General features: G+C 51.5%; 1 protein-coding gene across 1 annotated transcript in view; it reads left to right on the top strand.

Annotated features, from left to right (window-relative positions):
- Positions 1–9,347, top strand: part of LOC129713295 (prominin-2-like) — a 46,649-nt gene extending 37,302 nt beyond the window's left edge. The window contains exons 20-24 of the mRNA XM_055662247.1: positions 1–62; positions 2,456–2,545; positions 4,222–4,331; positions 6,788–6,853; positions 7,802–9,347. The exon at positions 1–62 is cut by the window's left edge and continues 7 nt beyond it. Of these exons, the coding sequence (XP_055518222.1) occupies positions 1–62; positions 2,456–2,545; positions 4,222–4,331; positions 6,788–6,853; positions 7,802–7,832 (359 nt within the window). The 3' untranslated portion in view covers positions 7,833–9,347. The remainder of the gene's footprint in view (positions 63–2,455; positions 2,546–4,221; positions 4,332–6,787; positions 6,854–7,801) is intronic.
- Positions 9,348–22,534: the final 13,187 nt, after the last annotated feature.

Consider the following 22,534-nt stretch of genomic DNA (forward strand, 5'->3'; position numbering starts at 1 on the left):
AGTGCCTCACCACCAGTGAGGTGGAATACTTCAGGCAGTATCTGCAGTGGATCCGGGCCATGGTGAGTATCTGTGCACCAACAGATGAAGGGCAGTGGACAATGGGGCAGTGGGACAGTGGGGCAGTGGACAGTGGACAGTGGGGCAGTGGACAGTGGGGCAGTGGACAATGGGGCAGTGGACAGTGGGGCAGTGGGACAGTGGGGATGTGGGAGATTTGACAACTAACAGGGGGACAGTGGACAATGGGGACATTGGACAACAGAAAAGTGACAGTGGACAGTGGACAATGGGGCAGTGGACAACAGACAACTAACAGTGGGACAGTGGACAATGGGGCAGTGGACAACAGACAACTGACAGTGGACAGTGGGGCAGTGGGCAGTGGGGCAGTGGGACAGTGGGCAGTGGACAGTGGGCAGTGGGGACAGTGGGGCAGTGGACAGTGGGGCAGTTGGACAGTGGGGCAGTGGGCAGTGGGACAGTGGGGCAGTGGGACAGTGGGCAGGGGGACAGTTGGGGAGTGGGACAGTGGGGCAGTGGGACAGTGGGGCAGTGGACAGTGGGGACAGTGGGACAGTGGACAGTGGGACAGTGGGCAGTGGACAGTGGGGGGAGTGGGGCAGTGGGCAGTGGGGCAGTGGGGCAGGGGCAATGGGACAGTGGGACAGTGGGACAGTGGGACAGTGGGGCAGTGGGGCAGTGGGACAGTGGGTGGACAGGGGCAGTGGGGGCAGTGGGCAGTGGGGGAGTGGGACAGTGGACAGTGGGGCAGTGGGGCAGTGGGGGTGGGCAGTGGGGCAGTGGGGCAGTGGGCAATGGGACAGTGGACAGTGGGGCAAGTGGGACAGTGGACAGTGGACAGTGGGATAGGGGGCAGTGGACAGTGGGACAGTGGGCAGTGGGATAGTGGGCAGTGGACAGTGGGGCAATGGGACAGTGGACAGTGGACAGTGGGGGGGCAGTGGACAGTGGGACAGTGGGACATGGGACAGTGGGACAGTGGGCAGTGGGACAGTGGAACAGTGGGATAGTGGGCAGTGGACAGTGGACAGGGGATAGTGGGACAGTGGACAGGGGACAGTGGGACAGTGGACAGTGGGGACAGTGGGGCAGGGGACAGTGGGACAGTGGGGCAGGGGGCAGTGGGGCAGCGGACAGTGGGACAGTGGGGCAGTGGACAGTGGGACAGTGGACAGTGGGCATGGGGCAGTGGGACAGTGGGACAGTGGGGCAGTGGGGCAGTGGACAGTGGGGTAGGGTGGGACAGTGGGACAGTGGGACAGTGGGGACAGTGGGACAGTGGGACAGTGGACAGTGGGACAGTGGGACAGTGGGGCAGTGGGACAGTGGGGACAGTGGGACAGTGGGACAGTGGGGCAGTGGGGGCAGTGGACAGTGGGCAGGGGACAGTGGGGACAGTGGGGCAGTGGGACAGTGGGACAGTGGGACAGTGGGGCAGTGGGGCAGTGGGACAGTGGGACAGTGGGACAGTGGGACAGTGGGACAGTGGGACAGTGGGACAGTGGGACAGTGGGACAGTGGGGCAGTGGGACAGTGGGCAGTGGACAGTGGACAGTGGACAGTAGACAGTACGGGTCAGGCCGGGGATACAGACAGTAGACAGTGGACAGTGGACAGTGGACAGTTGGACAGTAGACAGTGGACAGTGGACAGTAGACAGAACGGGACAGCCGGGGACAGTGGACAGTGGACAGTGGACAGTAGACAGTACGGGTCAGGCCGGGGATACAGACAGTGGATAGTGGACAGTGGACAGTGGACAGTGGACAGTGGGGCAGTGGACAGTGGACAGTGGACAGTGGGACAGTGGGGCAGGGGCAGTGGGACAGTGGGGCAGTGGGACAGTGGGACAGTGGGACACTGGACACTGGACAACAGACAACGAACACTGGACAATGGACACTGTGTGACATTGAGGCATTGGGACAGGTTTAAGGCAATTGGCTTTGGGAGTTACAGTGAAGTTAGACAAGGATCTAGTGAGTTCAGGCCCACACATTAGTGATAGGGCAGTGTCTGTGCAATGGGCATTCTATGCCACGCTGGGGGACACTGGCAGGGTCTGGGCAACGGCCATTGTGAGTCACAGAGACATTGGGCAAGTCTGGAGAGTGAACATTCACACCCACACTGGGAACTACCATCCGCCTCATTGGTGGCCCTCAGACTATCTTTGGTCCGAGTTTGCTGGCATTAGCTTGCACTAGACCTGTATCTGTACACTGTGGGCGGCTCGATAGTAATCATGTATTGTCTTTCTGCTGACTGGATGGAGTACAACACAAAGGCTTTCCACTGTACCTCGATACACGTGACTAAGACTAAAACTGAACTGAACGAAACTGGGATCTGGGGGGCAGGATCCTGGGAATGGGAATTCCGTGCCATCCCAGAGCCGGGTCTGTTGGTTTATTCAGCGTTTGTTTCACAGATTATGGACAACCTGTTCTCCTGCCAACCGGCGGTGATCCTGATCAACAACATCTTTGTCATCTTGTGCGACAACATCATAGATCCCTGGGTACGGCAAGTGGGGCAAGTGGGGCAGTGGGTGGCATGTGGGTGGCATGTGGGTGACATGTGGGTGGCATGTGGGTGGCATGTGGGTGACATGTGGGCGGTATGTGGGTGACATGTGGGTGACGTGTGGGTGACATGTGGGTGACATGTGGGTGACATGTGGGTGGCATGTGGGTGACATGTGGGTGACATGTGGGTGACATGTGGGTGACATGTGGGTGGCATGTGGGGTGACATGTGGGTGACGTGTGGGTGGCATGTGGGGTGACGTGTGGGTGGCATGTGGGTGACATGTGGGTGGCATGTGGGTGGCGTGTGGGTGGCATGTGGGTGACATGTGGGTGACATGTGGGTGGCATGTGGGTGGCATGTGGGTGACATGTGGGTGACATGTGGGTGACATGTGGGTGACGTGTGGGTGGCATGTGGGTGACATGTGGGTGACATGTGGGTGGCATGTGGGTGGCATGTGGGTGACAGGTGGGTGGCATGTGGGTGACATGTGGATGACATGTGGGTGACATGTGGGTGACATGTGGGTGACGTGTGGGTGGCATGTGGGTGACATGTGGGTGACATGTGGGTGGCATGTGGGTGACAGTGTGGGGCAGTGTGCATGGGTGACATGTGGGTGGCATGTGGGTGACATGTGGGTGGCATGTGGGGCAGTGGGTGGCATGTGGGTGACATGTGGGGGCATGTGGGTGACATGTGGGGGTGGCATGTGGGTGGCATGTGGGTGACATGTGGGGCAGTGGGTGGCATGTGGGTGACATGTGGGTGGGTGGGTGGCATGTGGGTGACGTGTGGGGTGACATGTGGGTGACATGTGGGTGGCATGTGGGTGACATGTGGGTGGCATGTGGGTGACATGTGGGTGGCATGTGGGTGGCATGTGGGTGGCCATGTGGTCATGTGGGTTGGCCATGTGGGGCAGTGGGTGACATGCAGCTGTACCTACCCAGTCCCACCTCCTTACCTGTGCAACAGGCGACTGCAGGTACCACGGGACCTTCACCTTCCCCCTCATTTTACCAAGTTACCCCGACCACACTAGTCTCACCCCCACCCCCGGAAACAGGAAACAAGCCCAACTTGCCCAAGATGGGACTCCCATCTATACTAGTTCCATCTGCCCACATTTGGCCCATGTGTCAATATTTCAATAAATGATCCATATCATTATATTAGGAATTCTGAGTCACACAGAACAGTAACAGGAACTTGCCCATGCCGACCAACATGCCCCATCTACACAAGACCCACCTGCCTGAGTTTGGCCCATATATCCCTCTAAATCTTTCCTATCTGTGATGTATATGTAAATGCCTGTGCCCCTTTAATATAAAGGGCTTTGCCTCGTGATCGAGAGCAGGTGACCTTGGAGAAGTGTCCCTGGGTGGGGCAGAATAAATCATACTTACAAGATGTTGGACGTGTTCTCCTTTTGCTTGTGCTAGTCACAACAGGGCCTTACGTGGTCTCAAACATTACACTATCCATGTACCTGTCCACGTGTGTGTGTGTGTTGTTAAAGTACCTGCCTCACCTGGCAGCCCACCCCATACACCTAAACCCATGATGTGTGAACAAGGTGCTGTTCAGGTTGCCTGCACCTGCCACCCTGTGAGTGATGCGTTTGTAATGCCACCTCTTGCCTCTTCCCCCCCCCCACAGAATGCCTTCTGGTTCTGCTTGGGCTGGTGCACCCTGTTCCTCATCCCCAGCATCATCTTCGCAGTGAAGACCGCCAAGCACTACCGGGCCATCCAGAATGAAATCGGCAGGTAAACCGGGTCAGGAGGGTGGAGTGGGGCGATTCCCCGCAGCCTGAATGTGTCGTGCAAGGTGACCCCTCCTCTCCTGCAGGCAGGTTCAGTAACAAGTTTCAGCTTGGACAACCTCCCACTGCAGACTTTGCTGGCTTTACCTTGCACTAAACACATTCACACCGAGCTGTGGAATTCTCTGCCTCAGAGGGTTCTCTGGATGCTTTCAAGAGAGAGCTAGATAGGGCTCTTAAAGATAGCGGAGTCAGGGGATATGGGGAGAAGGCAGGAACGGGGCACTGATTTGGGATGATCAGCCAGGATCACATTGAATGGCGGTGCTGGCTCGAAGGGCCGAATGGCCTCTACTCCTGCACCTATTTTCTACGTTTCTGTGTTTCTATGTGCCTAAGTTCACAATAACACGCCCAGCTCATCCAGAGAGGAGATTCCAGCAGTTACTGATCAACAACCACACCCTCAGACATGAGGAAACTTGCTCCACAAACAATCACTGTCTGCTGTGTAACATAGGAGCCAGGAACTGCAGCTGCTGGTTTACAGAAAAGGACACAAAGTGCTGGAGTAACTCAACGGGTCAGACAGCATCTCAGTCTGAAGAATGGTCTCGACCTGAAACGTCACCCATTCCTTCTCTCCAGAGATGCTGCCTGACCCGCTGAGTAAAGGGCCAGTCCCACTTCAGTGACAGGCCCTTTACTCCAGCATTTTGTGTCGTTCTCCAGTGCAAACCAGCACCTGCAGTTCTTTCTTCCACAACTCCGGAGAACATGGATGGACGACATTTCAAGTCGGGACCCTTCTTCACACTGATTGTAATGGAGGGCAGAAGCTTCAGGAATATCTCCTTCACAGAGTTAACCACAAACATATCTCCCACTTCTTTATGAGAAGTGTCACATCTATATCTGGGCGGCACAGTGGCGCAGCTGGAGACCCGGGTTCCATCCTGACTGCGGGTGCTGTCTGTACGGAGTTTGCACGTTCTCCCCTCGACCCGCGTGGGTTTTCTCCGGCTGCTCCGGTTTCCTCCCACACGCCAAAGACGTGCATGTTTGTTGGCTAATTGGCTTGGTGTGTGTGTAAATTGTCCCCAGTGTGTGTGTGTGGGATAGTGTTAGTGTGCGGGGATCGCTGGTCGGCACGGACTCGGTGGGCCGAAGGGCCTGTTTCTGCGCTGTATCTCTAAACTAAACTAAAACTGTGTCCTCTCTTCCTCTGCTCTCCTCCACTCACACACTCCTTCCTATCTCCCCTTTCCTGCTCACACCCCTCCCTCCCTTCTACTCTTCCTGCTCTCCCTCTCCCCTCTTCCCCCCCTCACCCCTCTCTTCCCTCTCCTCCTTCCCCTCTCCCCCTCTCCCTCTCTCTCTCCCTCTCCCCCTCCCTCTCTCCCTCCCTCTCCCTCCCTCTCCCTCTCTCTCTCTCCCCCTCTCTCCCCTCTCTCCCCTCTCTCCCCCTCTCTTCTCTCCCCTCTCCCCCTCTCCCCTCTCCCCTCTCCCCTCTCTCCCCTCTCCTCTCCCCCTCTCCCCTCCCCTCCTCCCACCCCCCTCTCCTCCCTCCCTCCTCCTCCCTCCCTCTCCTCCCTCTCCCCTCCTCTCCCCTCTCCCCCCTCCGCCCCCTCTCCCCTCTCCCCCTCTCCCCTCCCCCCTCTCCCTCTCTCCCCCCTCTCTCCTCCCCTCCCTCCCCCCCTCCTCTCTCTCGCCCTTTCCCCCTCTCCCCCCTCTCCCCCTCTCTCTTTCTCCCCCTCCCCCTCTCTCTCTCCCTCCCTCTCTCCCCTCTCTCCCCCTCTCCCCCTCTCTCTCCCTCTCTCTCCTCCCTCCCCCTCCCCCTCTCCCCTCTCTCTGTCTCTCCCTCTCCCCTTCTCTCTCTCTCCCTCTCCCCCCTCTCTCACACTCTCTCACTCTCTCCCCCTCTCTCCCTCTCTCCCCCCCCCCTCTCTCCCTCTCCCCTCCCCCTCTCCCCCCTCTCTCCCTCTCCCCCCCCTGATAGAGAGACAGGGAGAGAGAGAGAGAGAGAGAGGGAGAGAGAGACCGTGCTTCATTCCTCTCTCTCTCCCCCTCTCCCCCTCTCCCCTCTCCTCCCCTCTCCCTCTCTCTCTCTCCCTCTCTCCCCTCCCTCCCTCTCCCCCCCCCTCCCCCCCTCTCCCCCCCCCTCCCCCCCCTCTCCCCCCCCCCTTTCTCCTCCCCCTCCCCCCCCCCCCCCCTCTCCCCCCTCCCCCTCCCTCTCCTCCCCCTCTCCCCCTCCCCCTCCCCCCCCCCCTCCCCCCCCCCCCCTCCCCCCCTCCCCCTCTCCCCCCCCCCCCCCTCCCCACCTCTCTCCCCACCCCTGTGATCATAGATCAGTGACCTACTGCTCCGATAGTTCCAGGGACATGTCACATTAACCTTGCTGCTGTAACAATCAGGATGTCAACTAACTAACCTGTTCCCTTCTGCTGTTCCTGTTCACAGCCCAGCGTTGTCGGAAATGATGCAGTTTAAGTTTCCTCGAGTTGAGAATTCGTACGGGCACACGTTGTAAGTACGATCCGCTTTTGCCCCGTGTAGTGACTACAGAATAGGGCAGTGAGATTCATCTACACGCACGGTTCATGCACTGAAACTGGCTGAGGACAGACACTTCCTCCCCCTTGCTCGTCTGTTTCCCACCTCTTGTACTTCCACTTCCTCGTTCTCCCACTTACTTCCTGCTTGTACTTCCACTTCCTCCTTCTTGTACTTCCCCTTCCTCTTCCTCTTCCTGCCTCTTGTACTTCCACTTCCCACCCTTTACCCTTCCACTTCCTCCTTCTCCCACTTACTTCCTGCCGCTTGCCCTTCCATTTCCTCCTTCTTGTACTTCCTCTCCCTCTTCCTGCCTCTTGCCCTTCCATTTCCTGCTGTTTCCCGTGCATTTCCCGCCTCTTGCTCCCCTATTTCCTGCCTGGTGCCTCTCTGTTTCCATAGATCAGCCATGATTGAATGGGGTAGTTGACTTGATGGGCCGAATGGCCCACGTGTGAACTTCTGACCTTATAAATGTGTAGAACCTGACTCTCGTTAGGGAGAAGGAAGATATCGTCTGCGTTAGTTGTTGTAGAGAACTGGGTTCAACCCTGACCTCAGCCTCTGTCTGTGTGGAGTTTGCATGTTCTCCTTGTGACTAAAAGTGACCGGATGCTCCAGTTTCCTCCCAAGTCCCAAAGTTTACACAGAAACCTGTATGTACGTCTTTGGAGTGTGGGAGGAAACCGGAGCACCCGGAGAAAACCCACGCGGGTCACAAGGAGAACATGCAAACTCCGTACAGACAGCGCCCGTGGTTAGGATCGAACCCGGGACCCTGGTGGTGTGAGGCAGCAACTCTACCCGCTGCACCACAGTGTGGGGTTAGTGTGGGGGGGGCTTCATGCCGGAGTGTGGACATATTTCCGTGCTATCCGACTCTGTGTCTCACTCCTCTCTCTCCCCTTTGTCCATCCTCAGGCCCAGTGGAGCGACTGCCCCTACACAATGACCAGTGGCCGGACGGACGGACGGACCTGCCAGAGGGTCACCAGTGATTGTGCTTTGCCTATACTCGCTCCATTGTCCATCCACTCCAGTGGTCGGCTGCTTCTGTGTCCTGTACCTCACTATGACATGTGCTGCCACATGCAGCCTCTCCAAGCCCAGGATACACACACACACACACACACACACACACACACACGTGTAGGTACATGTGCCCCAATATCGGCCTGCGACTTACAGACTTAAAGCACAAAAGCAGGCCCTTCGGCCCGCCAAGTCCATGCCAACCCATTTGGTCCCATCTATCGGCATTTGTCCCATTGCTTTGCCTCGGTGATTCAAATATTTGTCAAATTGCTTCATAAATAATCCAGGAACAGGTCACTCCCCTTGATCAATATTCCCCTCTCTCTACCTCCTGCCTCTCCTGTTAAACCTACTCCCTCTTGCCCATCAGACCTGACCTTTGCTAAAAGATTCTTACCATTACCAGCCTGCACCCCAGTGGTATGAACATTGACTTCTCTAACTTCAAGTTGCCCTTGCTTTCCCTCTCTCTCCATCTCCTCCCCCTTCCCAGTTCTCCCACCAGTCTTACTGTCTCCGACTACATTCTATCTCTGTCCCTGCCCACTCCACACATCAGTGTGAAGAAGGGTCTCCACAGATGCTGCCTGACCCACTGAGTTACTCCAGCACTCTGTGAAACGTCACCTATCCATTTTCTCCACAGATGCTGCCTGACCCGCTGAGTTATGGTGCAGCAGCATCTATGGAGCGAAGGAAATAGGCAACGTTTCGGGCCGAAATCCTTCTGGAAATAGGCAACGTTTTGGGCCGAAACCCTTCTGGGTTTCGGCCCGAAACGTTGCCTATTTCCTTAGCTCCATAGATGCTGCTGCACCCGCTGAGTTACTCCAGCACTCTGTGAAACGTCACCTATCCATGTTCTCCACAGATGCTGCCTGACCCACTGAGTTACTCCAGCACTCTGTGAAACGTCACCTATCCATGTTCTCCACAGATGCTGCTGCACCCGCTGAGTTACTCCAGCACTCTGTGAAACGTCACCTATCCATGTTCTCCACAGATGCTGCCTGTCCCGCTGAGTTACTCCAGCACTCTGTACCTGTCCATCCAGGGAAACAAGCCATTGCCATCAACATCTAGAGACCCAATTAGGGACTCTTCCCACATCCCGGAATCTCGCTGGTGTCTGGGAATTACTGCCACAAATCTACTTGATCCTTGGGAGTTTCTGCCACAATCCAACTTGTGAATTTCCATCGCGTTCATGATGTCCCTGTAATCACAATTGGCCACTCAGCTCCCTAAGCATGCCGACACTGTTGTCTCAACTTAGTATTTCTATTTATTTACTTGTAGATGTGTTTTTTTTCATTCATTGTACCAAAAGGGAACATTAAAGAAAGGTGTGTGCGTCGCGCAGTATGATGGCTGTGCCAGCCACTCTTGTTCTCTGGATGTCGACTGACATTAATAAAGAATACTTGGCCAAGATCTGTCCCTGTTATTAACTTTCTACCGACAGACGGGACAAGACGCATGGATCTGTAATCTGGCATTCCCAGTGGTGAATAGGTGTTCGGAGAGTTCCAACTCTCTGTGTGAAAAAGTGTTTCCTCATCTTAGACAAAATTGCTGGAGAAACTCAGCGGGTGAGGCTGCATCTATAGGCGACGTTTCGGGGCGAGACCCTTCCTCAGACTGATGTGGGGGGGTTGCCCTCTCTCCCCCCCCCACCCCCACAACAGTCTGAAGAAGGATCTCGACCCGAAAACGTCACCTATTTCCTTCGCTCCATAAATGTTGCCTCGCCCGCTGAGTTACTCCAGCATTTTTGTCCACCTTCGATTTTTCCAGCATCTGCAGTTCCTTCTGAGAAACATCAGTTGGATTTAATTGGAGCAGTTGAAACATGTTGAAAGTTGCAGATTTACACATTCCACCCTACACAAGAAAACAACTCTGTGTGAGGCAATGTTGGGAATTTAAAACCTCTTTAAGGTAATTAGAGATGATTCAAAAAGATTTTTGGGAAGAGTTTCCACGCTGTATCTCTAAACTCAACTAGTGTGCTGGAGAAAGTCAGCGGGTGAGGCAGCATCTAGGGAGCGAAGGAATGGGTGACGTTTCGGGTCGAGACCCTTCTTCAGACTGAACGGGTGATCATTGGTCGGGGCGGACTCGGGCCAGAGGAGATTAGTTTAATTGGGCATCGTGTACAGCATGGACATTGTGGGCCGAAGAGCCTGTTCCTGTGCTGGACTGTTCCATGTCAGTTTTCATAGAGTATTACCCTGTTCCTTGCCATCTAAAACCACAGCATCAGTTTAGACAATAGACAATAGATAATAGGTGCAGGAGTGGGCCCTTCGAGCCTGCCTATATACAGTTTAGTTTATAATGTCACGAGGTACAATGAAAAGCTTTTTGTTGCATGCTACCCAGACAGCCGCGCTGAAAAGGGTCTGTTTGGTGACCCTTGTACTATCCTTGAAGGGACTTTGCTGGCTTTACCTTGCACTAAACGTTATTCCCTTATCATGTATCTAGACACTGTAAATGGCTCGATTGTAATCATGTATTGTCTTTCCGCTGACTGGTTAGCACGCAACAAAAGCTTTTCACTGTACCTCGGTACTTGTGGCAAGAAACTAAACTGAATTACTCCAGTACTTTGTGTTTTGCTCAGGATTCGAGCATCTGCAGTTACCTGTTTTATCCTCCAAATCTTTCCTTTCCTAATAGACACAAAACGCTGGAGTAACTCAGCGGGACAGGCATCATCTCTGGAGAGAAGGACGGGTGATGTTTCGGGTCAAGACCCATCTTCAGACTGACCCAAAACGTCACCCGTTCCTTCTCTCCAGAGATGTTGCCTGTCCCGCTGAGTTACTCCAGCATTTTGTGTCTATCTTTGGTTTAAACCAGCATCTGCAGTTCCTTCCTGTCTCTGTACAGTAGGTGGGCAGATATTGTCACCACGAGGGCTGTGAAATCCAGGCATGTAGGGATAGGGAAATCACAGTACACCTGTCTGCCAGCTTCCCTTTTGGTTTCACTCCACTGTCATCACTGACTCAACAACCCTCGATAAAACACTGCCCTCGGGTCACTGATCCTTCAAACAGTCCAAACCATCTCTGTCATTCTCATAAAACTACGCAGTTTTTAAACCCGTGGCTCTCAGGAGAGTAATTCCAGCTTCTCCGATCCATACATCCGGCTGTAGTCCCACAGCCTTGGATGGAAACCAGGGACTATAATTCAGTGAGAACGGTCTGTGTGTGTGTGTGGAACGTGAGGAATCAGACACAACCTCCTCCCCTCTCATCCTCCACCGCCGAGTCTCAATGGGCCAAACTAGTTTAGAGATACAGCACGGAAACAGGCCCTTCGGCCCACCTAGTCCGTGCCGACCAGCGATCCCCGCACACTAACTCCATCCGACACACACTAGGGACAATTTACTCTTTTTTTTAAACCGAAGCCAACTAACCTACAAACCTGCATGCCTCTGGAGTGTGGGAGGAAACCGGAGCACCCGGAGAAAACCCACGCAGGTCACGGGGAGAACGTACATACAGCGCCCGTAGTTAGGATGGAACCCGGGTCTCTGGCGCTGTGAGGCAGCAGCTCTACCCGCTGCACCACCTGCGGAAACATTCTATTTATATCGAACATTTTAATGGGGTTCTTTATCCCAAGGTGCCTGAGGTGATGAAACAATCTAGGTCAGTTTGACACAAGAGCCAGCATGGATGTGATGGGCAGAAGGGCCCTCTCTGTGCTGTTCAACACCAAGCTTTAGTGATCGTTAGGCAGAAGGGAGGACAGATGAAGGTGGGTGGAGGGGTTGGAATATTAACGGAGGAAGATTGTGTCATTTTGTAGGTTATTGGGGTTGAGAGGTTTTAATTTAATTTAATTCCATTTTATTTGTTATATGTAGGTTAACACAGGGTCAGTGGTACAATGAAATGTGTTTGACTGGACAATGGGTCACCAGCAACAATATAACATGGGTCAAATAAAATTAAAATGTCATTGGTAAGGTAAAAATGCAATAACAAATAAAATAATCAACATATATGGTTGTATTCACTGGAGTTTAGGATGAGAGGCAATCTTATAGAAACATATACAATTATAAAAGGACTGGACAAGCTAGATGCAGGAAAAATGTTCCCAATGTTGGGTGAGTCCAGAACCGGGGGCCACACACACAGTCTAAGAATAAAGGGGAGGCCATTTAAGACTGAGGTGAGAAAAAAACTTTTTCACCCAGAGAGTTGTGAATTTGTGGAATTCCCTGCCACAGAGGGCAGTGGAGGCCAAATCACTGGATGGATTTAAGAGAGAGTTAGATGGAGCTCTAGGGGCTAGTGGAGTCAAGGGATATGGGGAGAAGGCAGGCATGGGTTATTGATTGGGGACAATCAGCCATGATCACAGTGAATGGCGGTGCTGGCTCGAAGGGCCGAATGGCCTCCTCCTGCACCTATTTTCTATGTTTCTATGTTTCTGATGTGAAATGTGTTTATGAGTTCAGAAGCCTGATGGGCTGGTGGTAAAAACTGTTCTTCAGTCTGGTGGTGCGTGCAGCCTTGCTCCTGGATTGTCTGCCTGACAGTAACAAGGAGATCAGACTGTGTGCTGGGTGGCTGTGGGGCTTGATGATGCTGTGTGCCTTCAGCAGGCACCGCCCGCCAGTGGCAAATGTCCTGACTGGCCGGGAGACAGTTGCCAGTGATTGTTCCACCAGGACCCAAGGACCCAAGCAGTCGTTCCAGGTGCGACAGAGGTTTACCTGCATCTCTTCCAACCTCATCTATTGCGTTCGCTGCTCTAGATGTCAGCAGAGAATATAGGTGAGAGGAGTAGGCCATTCGGCGATCGTTTCGAGCCTGCACCTCCGCCGGTCAATATGATCAAGCTGATCATCCAACTCAGTGGCTCCGTACCTGCCTTCTCTCCCATCCCCCTCCGTCCCCTTACCTCAAGGGTCACATCTAACTCCCTCTTAAATATAGCCAATGAACTGGCCTCAACTACCCTCTGTGGCAGAGAGTTCCAGAGATTCACCACTCTCTGTGTGAAAAAAGTTCTTCTCACCTCGGTTTTAAAGGATTTCCCCTCATCCTTAAACTAAGTGTGTGTGTGGCCCCTTGTCCTGGACTTCCCCAACAACGGGAGCAATCTTACTGCATCTCGCCTGTCCAACCCCTTAAGAATTTTGTACGTTTCTATAAGATCCCCTCTCAATCTCCTAAATTCTAGAGAGTATAAACCAAGTCTATCCAGTCTTTCTTCATAAGACAGTCCTGACATCCCAGGAATCAGTCTGCTGAACCTTCTCTGCACTCCGCCTATGGCAATAATGTCCTTCCTCAGATTTGGAGACCAAAACTGCACGCAATACTCCAGGTGTGGTCTTGCCAAGACCCTGTACAACTGCAGTAGAACCTCCCTGCTCCTATACTCAAATCCTTTTGCAATGAAAGCTAACATACCATTCGCTTTCTTTACTGCTCTTTACTTTAATGAGTTGGGTCATTAAGTCGGCACTTGTGTTTGCTATTGGGGCAGTGCAGTGTAGGTTCACGAGGTTAATCCCCGGGATGGCTGGACTGTCATATGAGGAAAGACTGGAAAGACTGGGCTTGTATTCACTGGAATTTAGAAGGATGATCTTATAGAAACATACACAATTATAAAAGGACTGGACAAGTTAGACGCAGGAAAAATGTTCCCAATGTTGGGCGAGTCCAGAACCGGGGGCCACAGTCTACGATTATGGGGTCGGCCATTTAAAACTGAGGTGAGAAAAACCTTTTTCACCTCGAGAGTTGTGAATTTGTGGAATTCCCTGCCACAGAGGGCAGTGGAGGCCAAATCACTGGGTGGATTTAAGAGAGAGTTAGATAGAGCTCTAGGGGCTAGTGGAGTCAAGGGATATGGGGAGAAGGCAGGCAGGCACGGGTTATTGATTGTGGATGATCAGCCATGATCGCACTGAATGGTGGGGCAGGCTCGAAGGGCCGAATGGTCTCCTCCTGCACCTACTGTCTTTGTTTGGGCGAGGTTGTGTGTGATGCTCAGACTCCAGCTGTATAGTAAACATGCCCGACCAAACAGGGCACTGTTTATTTCCACAGCAACTTTCGTGTTATGCTTTGAGTTTACAGGTAAAAGGGCAACACTCACCTACGGAGCGTGCGTGTTGCCATGGCGACAGGGTGAGGTGAGAGGGTGAGGCGCGAGGGTTTGGCGATTTAACCGTGAGCCTGCCGGGCACGGTGGAGCAGCGGGTAGAGCTGCTGCCTCACAGACTCAGAATTAAAATAAAATAAAAATTTGAATACAAGAATTAAAGGACGTTCTTTAAGGAAGGAGATGAGGAGGAATTTCTTTAGTCAGAGGGTGGTGAATCTGTGGAGAAGGCAGTGGATATATTTAAGGCAGAGATGGAAATATTCTTGATTAGTACAGGGGGTTACGGGGAGAAGGCAGGAGAATAGGAGGGAGAGATAGATCAGCCATGATTGAATGGCGGAGTGGACTTGGTGGGCCGAATGGCCTAATTCTACTCCTATACCTTATGACCTTATGGCCTTAGTACATCCCCAGAGACCCAAGTTCGATCCTGACCATGGGTGCCTGCTGTCTTTGTGGAGTTTGCACGTTCCTCCCTGTGACCGGGTGGGTTTTCTCCGGGTGCTCCGGTTTCCTCCCACATCCCAAAGACGCCCCTCTGTAAAATCTACTCAAAGTGTGCACACTTTGGAGAAGTTCCCCTCCTCTCTCCGGCTGGAGTTTGTGTGACCCTCTCGCTGGCCCCCCTCTCGCTGACCCCCCTCTCCCTGACCCCCCTCCCTGACCCCCCCACTCCTCTCCTCCCCAGCTCTCTCCACCAGCGGTATAAAGGCTGGGTTTGGCTCCGGAGCTGTGGACAGTCACCATCAACACTTTAAGCTCTGGGTGGATTGTACAGCAGACCAGGGACCTCCAGTGGCCGTGATACAAACTGCAAACATATTCTGCACAAGAAAGAACTGCAGATGCTGGTTAAATCGAAGGAAGACACAAAGTGCTGGAGTAACTCAGCAGGTGAGGCAGTGTCTCTGAGTCCCAGCGATGTTGCCTGACCCGCTGAGTTACTCAAGTACTTTGTGCCCACCACTCTGATCCAGCTTTCTCCACCCTCTCCCCTCCACCCCTCCTTTCTCCAGTCCTCGTCAGGGGACCCATCTGCCTTTGGGACCCTTCTTCATCAGCCTGAAGAATGGTCACTATGCATCACCTGTTCACTTCCCTCCACAGATGCTGCCTAACCCGCTGAGTTCCTCCAGCAGTTTGTGTTTGTCAGGCAGCTCCAGTGGAGTGCGTGCGTGCATGTGCGGTGTTTACCAGGCCACCGATCAATATCTCATCGTCACAGCGTTGTGGTTGAGCAAGCTGGGATAAAAATATCACCAGGAGTAATGTGAGCAGCTGGAGGAAGCACAGCAAGGTGATGAGTCAGGCTGCAGCTCAGGAGGGAGAGATAGATCAGCCATGATTCAATAATGGCATAGACTCGATGGGCCGAATGGCCAAATTCTGCTCCTATCACATGAATTTATAGAGAGATACAGAGTGAAACAGGCCCTTCAGCCCAACTCGCCCACACCGGCCAACAATGTCCCAGCTACACTAGTCCCACCTGCCTCCATTTGGTCCATATCCCTCCAAAACTGTCCTATCCATGTACATGTCTAACTGTTTCTTAAACATTGGGATAGTCCCAGCCTGAAGTACCTCCTCTGGCAGCTCGTTCCATACACCCACCACCCTCTGTGTGAAAATGTTACCCCTCAGATTCCTATTAAATCTTTTCCCCTTCACCTTGAACCTATGTCCTCTGGTCCTCGATTCCCCTACTCTGGGCAAGAGACTCTGTGCATCTACCCGATCTATTCCTCTCATGATTGTATACACCTCTCATCCTCCTGGGGAGAAGGCCTCCAAATGGGGTTGAGAGGGAAAAATAGTCTCAGCCATGATTAAAATTGGGTAGAGTAGACTCGATGGTACCTCCTCTGGAGTGCTGGAGTAACCCTCTGTGTGGGTCAGGCAGCAGATCTATGGAGACTTTGGATTCAGGTGACGTTTCACAGAGTGCTGGAGTAACTCAGTGGGTCAGGCAGATCTGTGGAGAACATGATTGGATACACCTCGTTTAAGAGAGTGCTGGAGTAACTCAGCGGGTCAGGGCAGCATCTATGGGGCTAGAGGGAAAAATAGATCAACGTTTCGGGCTGAGAAACCCTCGATGGGAAGTTTGGGTGCTGGAAACGTTGCGGGTCAGGAAGCATTTGGCCCGAAACGTTGGATAGGTCTTCGTTCCATAGATGCTGCTGGAGTAACTCAGCGGGTCAGGCAGCATCTGTGGAGAACATGGATAGGTGACGTTTCACAGAGTGCTGGAGTAACTCAGCGGGTCAGGCAGCATCTGTGGAGAACATGGATAGGTGACGTTTCACAGAGTGCTGGAGTAACTCAGCGGGTCAGGCAGCATCTGTGGAGAACATGGTAGGAATCTAGTGTTCCAGCATTATCATGTTACACACGGCCAAATAATCGAACAGCTCTGGTCATCTGGTCTATTAGTGATCTATCTATCGCCCTGTGGTTGATTCTTTATTTATAAATCTGCTCACCATAGTCTCATTATCGTAGTGTTCTAGTGATTTACTTCAGTTTCACCTCTGGTTTAGTTTGAGTCTAGTTTATTAGTGTGTAAGTATATTAGTGCCCCAAGATGGAATTAAATGTTTTTGGTTTGCATAAGATCATAAGGGATAGGAGCAGACCTAGGCCATTCGGCCCATCGAGTCTACTCCGCCATTCAATCATCAAATAGCGGAGTCAGGGGATATGGGGAGAAGGCAGGAACGGGGAACTGTTTGTGGATGATCAGCCATGATCACATTGAATGGCGGTGCTGGTTCGAAGGGCCGAATGGCCGCTACTCCTGCACCTATTGATCTATCTCTCCCTCCTAACCCCATTCTCCTGCCTTCTCCCCGTAACCCCTGACACCCGCACTGATCAAGACGTTTGTGCCATCCAGTAAAAGGATTCTCGACCCGAAACATCACCCATTCCTTCTCTCCAGAGATGCTGCCTGTCCCGCTGAGTTACTCCAGCATTTTTTGTCTATCTTCGGTTCAAACCAGCATATGCAGTTCCTTCCCACACACAAAGACAATACAATCAACCTGCCCACAGTACACAGATAAAGGATAAAATATACAACATTTAATGTAATGTAATATTGAAGACCGATTAATGGCCGTAGGTCTCCAAAGAGATAAATAGGTCAGGACCGCAATCTGGTTGATGAGACGGTTCAGTTGCCTGATAACAGCTGAGAAGAAACTAAAGAACGGTCTCGACCTGAAACGTCACCCATTCCTTCTCTCCAGAGATGCTGCCTCCCTGTCCCGCTGAGTTACTCCAGCACTTTGTGTCTACCTTTGGGAAGAAACTGTCCCTGAATCAGGAGGTGTGTGTTTTACGTCTGCAGGTTAAGTGGTTCATAATCCTACACTCTCAGATGTAATGGACTGGTGCCAAACTGCTCCGGGCTGCCACCGCTGGCTGTGGTCAAATCCCACCAGTTAATTCACCCCCTGTCATCTTCAACGTTGCCCCTGCCAACACTGGCACCAGGGAACTCAAGCCTGCTGTGCCAACTGTATCAGGACTGGGGTGGCCTCCAACATGCCCAAGAGTGAATGTAACCTGGAGAGGCTCTGAGCTACGGAGAGAGGGTGGACAGGCTATGATTTTAATTCCTTGGAGCACAGGAGGCTAAGGGGTGATTGTATAGAGGTGTAGAACATCATAATAGGTAGAGTAGAGACACAGAGTCTTTTACCCAGAACATGGGAATCCATTTGCCCCAGTTTGGCCACAGTGGCTCGAAACCTTTCCTGTCGATGTACCTGTCCAAATGTTGTTATTGTACTTGCCTCAACTACAATCCTGCTCTGTACAGCCACACATTGTGGTTGGCACGGTGGCACAGCGCTAGAGTTACTGCCTCACAGCGCCAGAGACCCGGGTTCGATCCTGACAACGGGCGCTGTCTGTACGGAGTTTGTGTACGTTCTCCCCGTGACCTGCGTGGGTTTTCTCCGGGTGCTCCGGTTTCCTCCCACACTCCAAAGACGTGCAGGTTTGTAGGTTCATTGGCTTGGTATAATTGTAAATTGTCCCTAGTGTGTGTAGGATAGTGTTAGTGTGCAGAGATCACTGGTCAGTGTGAACTCGGTGGGCCAAAGATGCGCATGTCCCCCCACTGTATCTGTAAAGTCTAAACTAGTGTAGGGGTGATGGCTGGTCGGCACAGACTCAGCGGGCTGAATGGCCCGTCTCTGCGCTGCATCTCCAAAGTCAAAAGTTGTGCCAATCTCCATCAAGCCTTGAGAATTATTCTGCTGACCCGTCATGAACGCAGGAACGAGTTTATTGACCTGACCTCGTAGGGGAAGATAAAAGAGCCATTAATTCTACGCACTAATCACGATGATAAAATTAGCTGCTACCGTCCACTCTCTTAAACGACCAAATACGCAAGGATTACACAAGTCTACATTTTGGGTTGCCACCCTTGCTCAGACTGAAGAAGGGTGCAGACCCTGTATCTATCGCCTCCACAGATGCTGCCTGACCCACTGAGTTACTCCAGCACTCTCTTCTGTAGATAGACACTAAATGCTGCAGTCAATAGCTCAGGTACTGAAGTCCTGGCAATATCCTCGTAAATCTTCTCAGCCCCCTGTACCAGCGACAACCTCTCAGCTAACAACGAAACATTCTACATTTCCTTAGCTTTGTCTGCTTATTTATCGGTCGTTTTCACACCTTACCCTTCCATATCTCCATGTCTCCCTCTCCCCTGACTCTCGGTCTGAAGAAGGGTCTTGACCTGAAACGTCACCCATTCCTTCCTTCCAGGGATGCTGCCTGTCCCGCTGAGTTACTCCAGCTTTTTGTGACCAACATCATTTCTATAGCAGGGTGGCCAGAACAGAGCATGTGGCCTCACCAATGTCCGATACTCTAAATGTGTCCTCTTGTCCCTCTGCTAAAGCCTGGCCTGGGAAACGAGAGGACATTGGAGATGAAGAAATCAGGTAACATTCCATCAAACATAGAAACATTGAAACATAGAAAATAGTTGCAGGAGTAGGCCATTCGGCCCTTCGAGCCTGCACTGCCATTCAATATGATCATGGCTGATCATCCAACTCAGTATCCTGTACCTGCCTTCTCTCCATACCCCCTGATCCCTCTATCCACAAGGGCCACATCTAACTCCCTCTTAAATATAGCCAATGAACTGTGGCCTCAACTACCTTCTGTGGCAGAGAATTCCACAGATTCACCACTGTCTGTGTGGAAAAAAAAATTTTCATTGGTCCTAAAAGACTTTCCCCTTATCCTTAAACTGTGACCCCTTGTTCTGGACTTCCCCAACATCGGGAACAATCTTCCTGCATCTAGCCTGTCCAACCCCTTAAGAATTTTGTAAGTTTCTATAAGATCCCCCCTCAATCTTCTAAATTCTAGAGAGTATAAGCTGAGTCTATCCAGTCTTTCTTCATATGAAAGTCCTGCCATCCCGGGAATCAGTCTGGTGAACCTTCTCTGTACTCCCTCTATGGCAAGAATGTCTTTCCTCAGATTAGGAGACCAAAACTGTACGCAATACTCCAGGTGTGGTCTCACCAAGACCCTCACCAAGATCGAGAAATGGTCTTGCAGAGCAATGAGTTTCTGTAAACTGCCAACTCAGACCAAAATATGGGATGCTGTTGCTCTTCAATAATTAACTGAGGTGTAGTCTATCTAAAGAAGCAATTACACAGTGAATTACGGCTCCAAATAGCATTCTTAGCCATGATAAACTGCAATTAAATCACAAGGTCAATATTATTCAATTAAGTAACTTCCCAGAGCATCTTGTCAAGGCAGAATGGACAAGTAATGCTTCAGTTACATGATAATTTCCTCATTAACAGACAGAAAATGCAGCTTCATGGGCAAAGTACAAGAAAAAGTGGACTGAAGTCATCTAATTGTATTTGACAGCTGGGTTAATGTTGCCCGGCCATTCATTGATTGTAACATTGGGTTTATTAATGCTTGGACATTGGCCGAATTGGGAATCGGAATAATAATGGGAACGGCACTGCCCCAAGGAATCTCGGAATAAGGGACCTTTCAGCCCCTCTATCTTGTGCTTTCCCAACAGACACGGTGGCGCAGCGGTAGAGTTGCTGCCTCTCACCTCTTGCAGACCCGGGTTCGATCCCGACTACGGGTGCTGTCTGTACGGAGTTTGTCCGTTCTCCCCGTGACCTGGGTGGGCTTTCTCCGAGATCTTCGGTTTCCTCCCACACTCCAAAGACGTGCAGGTTTGTAGGTTAATTGTCTTGGTGTGTGTGTAAATTGTCCCTAGTGTGTGTAGGATAGTGTTAGTGTGCGGGGATCGCTGGTCGGTGCTGACTCGATGGGCTGAAGGGCCTGTTTCGGCGCTGTATCTCTAAACTAAACAACAGAGTTACCTTTGCCCAATATACTTTGGTCTCTCATTGATTATAGAACAGTACAGCACAAGAACAGGCCCTTCGGCCCACAGTGTCTGTGCTGACTGTGTGATAGGTCGGCACAGTAAATGGTGTGGTCTATTTCCCCAGGGCAATACAATGAACAGAATATAGACACAAAATGCTGGAGTTACTCAGCGGGACAGGCAGCATCTCTGGCGAGAAGGAACGGGTGACATTTCGGGTCGAGACCCTTCTTCAGACTGGGAGTTAGGGGAGAGAGGGAGACAGAAATATGGAAGGGTAAGGTGTGAAAACAAAAGATCAAAGGGGATGTAGAATGGTTCACTGTTGGATGCGGGGAAGGTGACAGGAAGGGGTCCCATCAGTAACGTTAATCTGGCTGTGAAACTAGCCGCAGAACTAGGGTGAGGCAGCAACTATAATAATATTAAAATATATTTGCACAGATACTTGGGTAGGAAAGGTTTAGGGAGATATAGGATGAGGAAACCAAGCCATTCAATATGAAGGCATCCAACTTAGTACCTGCCTTCTCTCCATACCCCCTGGTGAGGGCAGCATCTATGGAGCTCCATCTCGGGTTTTAAAGGATTTCCCCCTTACCACTCTGTTAGTCATCTATGGGTTTTAATGGTGAGAACCACTCTGTGTTGTGAAAAAGGTTCTCATTTTTCTGTGGCATCTATTAGCCAATGGGACCAGCTTCAACGGGGCATGTAAGAAGTAACTGCAGGTGCTGCTTTAAACCGAAGATAGACACAAAATGCTGGAGTAACTCAGCGGGACGGGCAACATCTCTGGAGAGAAGGAATGGGTGACGTTTCGGGTCGAGACCCTTCTTCAGACTGGTTTGGGATAAGGGAAACGGGAGATATAGTCAGTGGTTTGATGAGAACGAGAAGCTGGTGCAACTTGGGTGGGGGAGGGATAGAGGGAGAGGGGGAATGCCAGGGCTACCTGAAGTTAGATAAATCAATATTCATACCACTGGGCTGTAAGCTGCCCAAACAAAATATGAGATGCTGTTCCTCCAATGTGTGTATAACCTCACTCTGACAATGGAGGAAGCTGAGGACAGAAAGGTTTGTGTGGGAATGGGAAGGAGAATTAAAGTGGGGGCATTTGGGTCAGAATGGATAGGTTGGGCCGAAGGGCCTGTTTCTATGCTGTGCGCTCCGATGCGTCTGACATGCAATATCAGTATAGTGTGTGCTAATTGTGTTTAGTGATATTTTCTGTGGTATCTATGGGTCAAACAGGGGCAAATGGGACCAGCTTCAATGGGGCATCTTGGACAGAATGGATGAATTGAATTGAATTTTATTTTGTCTTTCGGTCTGAATGAAATTTGCGTTCAGAAACGATACGTTGCTGTTTCTGGTTATTCTTTACCAGGTTCCCTCGATAAATGATGTCGTTCCTTCAGTAACTTTGACCAACCCCAACTATTCTCCACCAAGCCCTGTTACCACTTGTGTAAAACCATCCCGGCATTTCCCCTCTGCTATTAATGATGTCCCATAGAGATTCACAATAGATCTAAATTCGAGTCCAACATTTTATAGAAATGACCAGTTAAAAAGCTATAAATCGGAACCTTTATTAAATCACAGCCCCAGGCACCTAAGGTCAGTCCATTGAAATATCCCCACACTCAGCACTGTCCCAATAATTGCCTTTTAAAGTTCTACACACTCATTATGACGGTTGCATTCAGTAAGGACTTTATTCTAAAATATTAAACATTGCTGGATCAATAGGTTTTAGCAAACTCTGATCCTGCATTAGTCAAGGTAGGCAGGTATCGACCACATCTAATGGGAGCAAAGACCCACACAGCTGGCTGGCCTTGCTGAGCCCAGCCTATGATGCACTGCTGAGGGCAACTCTTCCCTCCTACCCACCCACCTACCTACCTACCTATCCACCCTCCTACCTATCCACCTACCTATCCACCTACCTACCTATCCACCTACCCACCCCCTACCTACCTACCTACCTACCTACCTATCTACCTACCTACCTACCTACTACCTACCTACCTACCTACCTACCT

This window comes from Leucoraja erinacea, chromosome 35 (assembly GCF_028641065.1).
Source record: "Leucoraja erinacea ecotype New England chromosome 35, Leri_hhj_1, whole genome shotgun sequence".
Taxonomy (NCBI): Eukaryota; Metazoa; Chordata; class Chondrichthyes; order Rajiformes; family Rajidae; genus Leucoraja; species Leucoraja erinaceus.